At 44.1% G+C, this 10,209-nt stretch overlaps 1 protein-coding gene across 2 annotated transcripts; it reads right to left on the bottom strand.

Moving 5' to 3' along the window:
• Nucleotides 1–5,331: 5,331 nt before the first annotated feature.
• Nucleotides 5,332–9,560, bottom strand: spry1 (sprouty homolog 1, antagonist of FGF signaling (Drosophila)). 2 transcript variants are annotated; one of them, XM_020460710.2, is made up of 2 exons: nucleotides 9,000–9,560; nucleotides 5,332–7,315 (listed from the first exon to the last, which is right to left on the bottom strand). In XM_020460710.2, exon 2 carries the CDS (start codon nucleotides 7,258–7,260, stop codon nucleotides 6,211–6,213), a length of 1,050 nt encoding a protein of 349 aa, XP_020316299.1. In that variant the 5' UTR covers nucleotides 7,261–7,315; nucleotides 9,000–9,560; the 3' UTR covers nucleotides 5,332–6,210. The 2 variants fall into 2 exon arrangements, with proteins under 2 accessions (XP_020316299.1, XP_020316300.1); XM_020460711.2 differs by lacking the exon at nucleotides 9,000–9,560 and adding an exon at nucleotides 7,855–8,972.
• Nucleotides 9,561–10,209: the final 649 nt, after the last annotated feature.

Consider the following 10,209-nt stretch of genomic DNA (forward strand, 5'->3'; position numbering starts at 1 on the left):
TGAGAAATATTGACATTTCATCAATTACAAATTACATGACCCTCCTCTGGGTTAGATAAAAATAAAAAAAAATGCTAAACCCTCCTCTTGACTGAAATTGAAAAAGCATGACCCTCCCCTATTTTACTTCAGGTAACCATTCTGTACATTTCCATCTGTTCCTAAAGGCATCAAAAGGGGAGCGGAGCCCCGTTTCAAAGCACTCGAAGAACAGAAGCATAACAAGATGAAAAGAGGGATTCTATGATCTGGCCCTGTAATTACACATTTCTAGAACCCTGTGCTTCACTATCAACAACAGATAAGGCTTTTCTGTGTTCCTCGCCTTTGATCTGGGGGTCCCTTCAATCACTTAGGGAAGAGGGGGACTCAGTGCTTCCTGTTCGGGACCCCCCTGCAAACCGCTCTCTAACTTACCAGTAGGTCGACATCAGACATTTTGTGTACATTGCATTTTAAGAAATAGCTAGCTAGTTAGCCTAGCAAATGTAGCTATGTAGTTTTAATTTTACATTCGGTAGGGTCTATTGTCAACTATTTTGTTCTGGGTTTATAGTACCCATAAGAGAAGGAGACAAACAAGGGAGAAAAAAAGAGTCCTGTCTGCTTGACTCATGCCTCAAATGTTAAACTACCAAGTAGTACATTTTCTAACAGCCAAATGCTATTTTTTTGTGTCTAAGTAATAGAACTAGAAAACACTCAATTCCACCAAACCTATTTTGTAGCACTTTGTCAGGGTTCGTAGCACTGTTGTTTTTTTGCAATGCATCCTGGTTGGTACACTAGGAGTCATAGATAGTCTCAGGAGTCATAGATCACTTGGTGGTTATCCATAAAATATGTACCTTTGTCATTTGAGAAACTCGCTTTGTACTGGTTTTTAGAAGGAACCCAATCAACTAATTTTGAGCAAGCATTTAGTGACTAACTCACTGTTTAAACCTCTTTCTTGATCCTCTAAAGAAGTGCTTTGGTATTTGGAATTCCACTCCTGACAGAGCAGTGATGTGGAATCCCTGTGATCAATGCTGAGGGAAATAGGAGTTCTTAACAAGGTGCTAACGCAGATCAGTTAAACTAAGTAACCTGATAGGGACCCATGAAAGGCCCTGAGCAGCCATCACTGAACTGTTGCTCACCTGTTGACTACTCAGTTGACTCAAGGATCCACTGATAGTAGAGATTAAAGGGAACCTTTAAAGGCCCCTATTGAGGGTCAACCGGAAGGAGGGAGGAAATGAAGGGAGGAGGGGCAAACAGCAATGGAGAGGTTAACTAAAGCAGGGGCCTTCCATCTCCCTCCCTCCCACCACTCCACCCCCCACCAACAACAAAAAACTCTCTGACATGACCCCCAGCCGAGAGCCGGACGGACTAAAGCCTCCCATTGTTGTCCCTTATACAGGATCACCGAGCCTGCCAGTGAAAAAGGGGGAGGAGAGGTGGGGTGGATGGGGGGGGGGGGGGGGGGACTGCCAGCTCAAACACAATCGTGTGATAGGACTTGGCCCTATCTAATCAAGGGCAGGAGGTCACTTCCGAACAACCGGGCTATAAAAGATTATTTCCTGCCGCATAACAGAGGAGCCGTTGGGGAGGGTGGGAGGGGAGGAAGAAGGGAGGGTAGCGGGAGGAGAGAGATGGGAAAATGGGGGAGGGGTGCAGGCTGTCTGTGAGGAGAGGAAGTGAATTGAAAAAAAGCCAGCAGACGGGAACCATCTGGCTAGATGGTAGTATAATCTTTAAAAAGAGACTGGGAGGGGTGAGGTACCCCACCCACCAAACACACACCCTCCGAAAGGGCCCACTGCGTCCCAGGAATGATTTAAGCTTTTTTTTTTTTAAATAACGTTTTGGGAGTATTTTTTTTCCCTTGGTTGAGATATCAAGGAAAAAGGGAAGGAGCGGGGGGGGCATATTGAACATCGCTCATACAGACCTCTCCCTGGGTGCTGTTAAGATAGGACATGATCTTATCAATGTGGGCCCGTCCGACCAGAAGGGAGAGCAGTATAGCTAATATGAAGTATACTTTACTGTATTTCTTTAGCCTGCAACGTTTGAGAGAATAGCACTTCAGCCATCAGCATCGTGTCAATGTAACGTTCTACCTGCTACACCAGAAACCAACCAAAATCGACTTTACTTCTCAGTATTTCAATTCACACAAGATGGAATGAACGCGAGCGGCAGCCATCGAGAATTGAACATCAGCAATTCATGCGCTTGGACGCTGCCATTGGACTTGACGCAACGTGGACAGTATAGCAGCTTACATTGATTTCCAAGGAAGTATTTCCTATATGGCTGATGGCTGATGGTAATGCCGGACAACTGATGGCTGTAGTGTAGCAGGGCCTTAAGGTGGAGTTTTTGTTGGTGTACTTTTTCAGAAGACTGTCATCCAACTGTTGTTTTAAATGATCTAAATGTAATTATATTTCCTTAAGTTCCCAGATGAGCAATTCTTGACAGCTCCCTCTGATCAAGCCATCTTCACCTCTAGTTACATTTCTTGTATTTTTTATTTAACCTTTATTTAACTAGGAAAGTCATTTTCATTTACAATGACGGCCTAGCCCGGCCAACGCTGGGCCAATTGTGGGCATTGGCCACTTCCCTTTGATTTCATTTTCAGTTAGTAGAACACATAATCACCGACATCCATTGGCTATGAGCAAAAGCGCAAAGCTCATCTCTCAAACACACCTGTCCATTAATTACAATAGGATCCCCCTGAATGATTGCCAGGGTTTGGGTATTGGTCCTCTCACTCAGGCCCCGCCTTCTCTTCCACATCCCCTACTGGCCTTTGTCCATAAAATGCCTGACAAAGACAGGAAGAGGGGCTTGGGGGAAAATGTGTGGTATTAGATGGCAGTAACGCCGCATAGACGCATGGCACTTGGGGACGATGTGTGAAGGGTTTACACCCTGGCCCTCTGTGTGTGAAACCATGGAGCAAATGCAGAGGCTTGGTTCCAATGGAACACCTCTGCCAAAGTAGTCCCAGCACCTGATAAAACATTGTTTATTACTCATGTGAATTATAAAAGGTCACTAAAGTAAATGAGTGTTTACCTCATTGCCAACCAGCCTGAGATAGAAACCTGGATGTAGCAGGAGTTATATTTTGTTATTTTTTTAAACTTTTGCTCTGTTTAGATGATTTTATAGCAACTTTTCTGTATTCACCATCAGATGGTTCTCTCTATTTCTCAGAAACAGTTTCGCCCAACAAAGAGCAAAAACATTTTCAACATAACGAAAGCAAACCAAACCAACTTCAGTGAGAGGCATAGAAACCCCTCATCCTGTCCCTCAAACCCATCTCTGCAGTCCCTCATAGCGAATTTCCATTTAGACGGTATTAGGAACATAAGGGAAATCCGCTGAGGTTAGGCAAACTGAAAGCGGAGCTTTGCCTTTGGTGACAAATCCTCCGGGGAGGGTTTATAGAAGACTTTCAGCGTCAGCAGCAGTGCCCTAGCTAAGGACAGCCCTGGCCGGCAGCAGAGCTTGTGGGTTGGAGGTTCCACCATGGTGACTCACAGGGTAATCATGCGTGTTTGCACTCGCAAGGCCCCAATGCTGTCAGAGGGCCCCGGGAGTAGGGCCGCCAAGCTTTACACACTCCAAAATAGCACCCCGTGGGCGTGTGGCGCTGCTAAATTTACTCTGCAACAAGTGCGAGGGAGCCAGTTCGCTTTGCTGCCACTTGTGCCATGGAATTACTTAATAGCGACTCAGGTTGACTTTTAACCATTTCTTTTATTTACTGAGATGCAGTGCCTTAGACTGCTGCACTTGACACAATGATGATGAATATGGAAGCTTGTAGGGGCGATGACAAATCATTTCATGGAGTGGATTCTGATATATATAAATAAAAGGAAACTAGTATTCAGACACTTAAAACTTATTTTGGTATTTCATCTAATTTGGGGGGGGGGGAAACAAGGCTTTTAAGGGACTATTGTTAAAACCTGATACCTGGAAATGGCAAGCAAATATATATTTCCTTATTTGGGTCAGACTGGAAAATATGAAGTAAACATTTGCTTCCTGTTAGCCGCCTCCTGAATAACATTTTAGCTCTGTCCTGTGTCAGGGATCTAAAGTGAAACCTGAAAAAAGAGGCCTCCCATTGTTTGCGATTGTCCAGAAGCAAATGGGTCTCGAATTGCAGCTCTGAAAGGTAACAGGAAATTGACAAATCGTTAACCCACTCAACCACTCAGAGGAACAAACGGTACATTCCAGCAACAAAATGGAAATCCACGTTAAAAAGGAGCCATGTTCTGTTCATGCAAACTGTTGAACCACAGTGACAGGAAATCCTACAGGTCGTTCCCTGCAAGAGCTTAACCAGATAAATCACAAAATGCCACTTCTTTGTTTTTCTACAAAAATACCACTCAATGTTTACCACCCAGCCTAGTTATATTATCCACATTAGCCTTTACCTCCCTGAACAACTGTGCTTGTTTTATTCCCGAGGTCAAGTTTCCAACTCCCTCAAAACGGAGATTGTCTGAAATACTAATTGCCCCCTCAAAGTTAAACCCTGGTATTTTAGTGCATTTCCTGTTACCGCTCTGTTATTTCAGACTCACTAACCTTTAGAAGTGAAGACTCATCCCCTGGGGGGTCAGCAAACTTCCAGAGTGATAAATTCACTGACAAAAAAAGGCAGGCAAATGGGGGCTGTATCTGCCCCATCTTTACCTTTAGTGAAGGAACCGTGCCATAAAAGCTTGGCATTGATAGCAGTTTATTATCTTTGAACAGGTGGACCTGGGTCGTTGTAAAGGTGGCTCTCATTTCTCAGACACATACTGTGGCCTCACACTATGGAGACCATTTGAGAGTTGGGAAGATTCTGATATACTGTAGCAACTTTTAAAACCAGGGATTAAAGCTATTGCTTAGTTTGTGGGTGACCGCTTGCCTGGAATGAAGTTTATCAAGTGTTGGAACTTCCAGTTAGTATCATTGCTGGCCATTTTGCATTCAGATGTAGGCTTATTTTACATTATCAGCTTAAAGAATAATCAAGCCAATAAATAGAATCCCGAAATAACAGGCTTGAAACATTCAGGTTAAAAGTGGTTCTGACTCACTTCAAGTACATTTTTTTTACCAGAATTCCACACATGAACAAATGAGTGTACAGCAAAGTGGTGTTGACCAAACTATTCCATGTTACGCAAAGAAATGATGCAAGAACTAAACTTGGACCCAATCACTGCTTATGAAATGCCTTATTACCCAGAAAGCTTTCAAACCAGAGTTAAACACTCCCAAGGGTCAATGTAACGAGGATAATCAAGACACAAGACATTGTTTTTAATTAATTAATATATTTTCTGCATTAAAGTTAACATAGTTTATTCTTTTGTGCCACCCTTTCATTTTTCAGTAAGTATTGATATTGTTATATTCAGACATGAGTAAATGTAAGACTGTCTTTTGCAATAAATATCATAAAATAATAGAGCTTCACATAATAAATATTTTTACAAAAAAAAAAAAAAAACATTTTCCTTTTTATTTTTAAGCCAGATCGCTCTTATGGATTTGAGAATACAATTTACAAAACAAAAACAAGGGAAAGAATGCCACAGAATGTGTGTGAATGGTGAGTGGGGAAGGGAGAGAAACATATCCAACAGAATACTATGAGATGGATGTGCTTTCCACAATGCAACTCGAGCACAGAATCCCAGCTATCCATGGTCTGAGTGTGGTAGCAACTGGGAATTCTAACAATCCTTGTTTGCTATGAACACGTGGTAACAGCTACATATTGCCTAGCTAGATAGTCCTTCACAGATTTGGTAAGAGGCTGCTCTCACTTGAAGCTTAAAGCACCAGGTAAACACTGCCTAGCTAACAGAAAATTATTTATAAAAAAGTGTTAATGAGTAGCTGAAGAGAGACAAAAAACAACAACCATTGAAGACAAACACTGGTCTGTAAAAACATGGTCCTGTTGCAAAAAGGAAGGAGAAGAAAAAAAAGTGAGTGGTTTTCATATTCCGTGCTTTACTCCTATCAGGAGAAAAGGAAGTGGGTGGGAGGTGCTTAAAATGTTTGATAAACATCAATAGTAATAGTGACTATTATGGTTATCATCATTATCATTGTCAAAACCACACAGGGGAACGACTGTCCGCCCCTCTACCCACACACACACATACAAGATCAGGAAGGCTTTTCCTGGGCCTGGTGGGACCAGCGCTCCAGTTTGCAATAGACAGTGTTGGAGTTCTTGCAGCGGCAGCCGGGCCTGTTGACTTGGTCGTAGCAGCCCTGGCACGCCTTCAGACACCCCTTGACGGGCGGGTAGCACAGCAAACAGGGGAACAGTACCGACAGTAATCCCATGCAGAGGAAGCGTGAGCAGCAGTGGGAGCGTGACAGCGAGCAGGGGTGGTCGGCACACGAGTCCCCCTCGTCGTCGTTGGAACAGTGGTAGAAGATGCCCTTGACCAGGCACATGCACGTGCCATGCTCCAGGGCGCTATCCGCCGAGCACAGGCACTGGCCGTTGCAAGCCAGGCACGAGGGCAGGGTTCTTGGGGCTGTGCAGTCTCCGCACTTGCACTTCCCGCAGCATTCGCAGATGAACTGGTGGCCAGAGGTCATGTCCCCTTTTCCTGAGGGCTTGAGCGGTGCCTCCAGTGGCGGCAGCGGGTGCGAGCCCTGCTGGGAGGCTAGCAGCGCCTTGGGCTGAGTCCGAACAGGCTGAGCGCGCTCGGCTCTGTGGTGGTGCTGGTGGAGGGCCACCATCCCTGGCCTAGAGGGAGGCGAGCGGGCCAGGAGTCCCTGCTCAGAAGATACACTGCTGTTGCTCCCTGAGCTAGCCGCACTGCCTGTACTGGTGGAGCGATTAAGGCCCGGGGCCCTGGTGCTACACTGCTGGCCCCCGGCCACTACTACAACCCCACCGTGGTGGCCCTGCCCTACCGGCCGGTGCTCGTAGTTGTTGTTCACATTGACGAGAATCACCTCGTGAGTCCGCTCCTGCTGCTTGTCGGGCCTGGGCACCATGCGGGGCGCAGGGGGCCTCCGGACCACCGAGGGGCCTTCTGTGTACTCGTTGCTGGAGCGGATGGCCTTGATTTGGTCCAGGGAAAGGATAGCGGCATGTTGGAGCTCCCGCTCGTAATCCGACCTCTGCCGGTCCTCCAGGGAAGGCTGCTGAATCACCACTAATGAACCGCCAGGGCCATGTTGACTTTGGAGCGCCATCTGGGGTGATCACCACTTCCGACATTCACCATGGACTTGGCATGCATCGGAAAACCTGCAAGGGACAGCAAGAGAGACACGGGAAAGGGCCATCAGTAAAGACAAGGATGTCATTTGCAAATGAGAAATATAGGGTGGTGGCGTTTTGGAAAACTGTTCCCTTTTCATTTAGATTCAACTTTTGATTGGAAAAGCTAAAGAGCTGAAAAGGTAGAACCATCAATAGATCCTTGGATGGTCTCAATTTATAGATCAAACATGGTTAATTGAAGATCATATTTCATCAAAGTTATGAAACGGGTTAAGAGCACAGTCTATTGAGAGTTGAGTATGCTATTTTGGGCTTACATTCCGATTTTAGTAGACGCTTTTTATCCAGTCAGTCAATTCATCTTAAAATAGCTAGGTTAGACAACCACATCAGTCGTAATATGTACATTTTTCTTCAAATAAGTTAAGTTATCAGCAAAGTCAGTGCTAGTAGGAAAAGCCAAGTGCAATATTTTTTACTAATTAAGAACATGTTCACATAGCCCTGCTGGTTTCTTATGCAAGCCGTGGGAAAAAAAAGACTATTATTGTTACTTTTCCTACCTTCCTCAATATGCACACATCCAAACTTCAGTACAAATAGGCTACTTCCCGTGCTCATTTACATTTGTATGACTGGTTAACATTTAAAATGTGCCAAGGCGACGGAACGAGGCGACGATCCAATAGGACAAAATGAGCTGCCTCGCGTATTATTCGATTACTAAATGAAAGACTGTTAGAAGGAAATGTGGTGACAAAACTAAGGTCACGACAGAACCCGACAATAGTGTCAACTTTATGTCCATATAATTTCAAGCACACAACTGAATTAAAGCCAATACCATTACTGGTTTAAAATATCAGAAGCCAGACGTATCTCTTGAAACTGTAACACAAACGGGACCCTACTCAATAGGCAAAAACACATTCGGTCAGTCTAATCAACATGACGCAAACATACAAAGAAGTTTAAAAACGGATACAATATGCAGATAGGCATATGCGCGAAGACAGCTTGCTTATAAGCAGAGCCCTATAATTGATTGACTTCATGAAACCCCGCAGTAGTTTACACCGAGCACAGTAAATAGGTTAAGCCAGTAGATAGACGGGCGGCCTAATTGTTGTATTGTAAAAGGACAAATACACCGACAGTCCTAGTGTAGGCTATGCCCTAGGGTTTAGTTGACCGAGAGACGTCCCATGTGATAGAAACCACAGAGGATCAAATCAACGGATCTAGAGATGAATAGCAAAACAAGGGGGAAAAGCTTATGAATGAAAACTAGGCTACGGTGGGGGTGGGGTGTTTGTTTGCGCGTCGGAGTGATCGCGCTCCCCTCTGAACCAAACTATGACCGTTTTGATTCCCTTCGGGAGTCGAATTGTCTGTTAAATAGGCATTCCGAGTAGAGGACACAAGCAAGCATGTACAATATGAAGCGAACTCTCCACAGATTCAAGCACCAGATGATGCGTGCTCGCAAGGCCATCTATCTCGACATATACTAAAGAAAAGCATAGTCCATGCAACTGGCAACAATGTTTCCAGAGCCGGAGTTCTGAACCCTATGCGTATATTAGCCTGCTTATCCGAGGAAGATTAGTTGTGAAATGTTCGTTGTATCCAGTCTACATTTTAGCAACAAAGAATCTATGAACAAACCAGACATTTCCAACATGTTTCATTGAGGGGAGATACGCACCCATCTGTAACCATCCATAACGTCGAATCCATCAACCAATATACCAAAACTCCATCCAAGGAAATAGTCCAAGCGTATTTTAATTAGCTCTTAAAATGTGACCACGGCTTTAAATCCAAATACGGATGTTGTATCTTCTTTCGTTATTCCTTCTCAAAATATGGTGCATTACACCAATGTGCTCCAGAAACGGTAAATCAACGTTTCTTTATGGAATAGGTACCAAATAGCCTAAAAGTTGCGCACTTGAGAACGATCTGGTCAGACAACACTGTTTATTAGTCCTAGAGCAGAATAACAATTGCAGGGAAAAGCTTTAGGATTCTTAAAAGCACAATAATTCACGTTTTGAAGACAAATAATTATATATCCAATGGTTTTCAGTCTTCAAATTCTGCTTGGAGAATAGTAAAAGTAGATTTTTGTTGTACGGAATGCTCAAAAGCAAGCGCTAGTCGAAGACGTGCTCTCATCAACACTGCAGGACTGTCGAGCACTGAATGAATGAGAATGTAGGGCTCAGTGTTTGCTCGACAAGCCAACTCCCATTGGCCATTCACGCCACTGAAAAAGGATACATCGCATCCGCTCTTAATTCATTGGGCAGATGTGTAAGGCCGGGCGATAGAGATGTGTGCAGCAGTTAAGGTGGAACGGTTTACAATAGCCGATAAACTCATTTCCGTTCTTGTGGTTGCAAAACTATTGAACAGTGGCAACAAAATTATCCCCTTTGAATCGATAACGTTGTTTTATTTTATGCATTCCACGGTATCTCACCATTCCATTTACGTATGGCAGAGTTAGAAATACACAAATGCGCATAAAACTCTGGGCAGAAAATAATGTAGCCTAAGTATGTAATAGTGTTGGCCTAAAGTCTATATCTAAAATACCATAAGAAAATGGCCGATATAGAAAATGAAATGGAAATCCCTCCACTACTCATTTGTTTTATTTTCCCAGTGGCTCAGTAAACTTAACTTTGGAGCCCCCTTAAGAAAAAGGCACCCCCCCACAAGCAAGGGGAAAGATTCCCCCCACCCACCGCCTCCCCTCTGTTCTTGACTGTCTGGTTTGATTGGTGTCGCGGATGCGCTACATCCGGATCCACGAGAAAAGGAAGTTCAATACAGAGTCAGTTTATCCTCTTCAAATCAATAGATGAATGACCTCAATACAATCTCGGGTCAGCAAATTCTGCAAAACT

Source organism: Oncorhynchus kisutch, linkage group LG19 (genome assembly GCF_002021735.2).
Source record: "Oncorhynchus kisutch isolate 150728-3 linkage group LG19, Okis_V2, whole genome shotgun sequence".
NCBI lineage: Eukaryota > Metazoa > Chordata > Actinopteri > Salmoniformes > Salmonidae > Oncorhynchus > Oncorhynchus kisutch.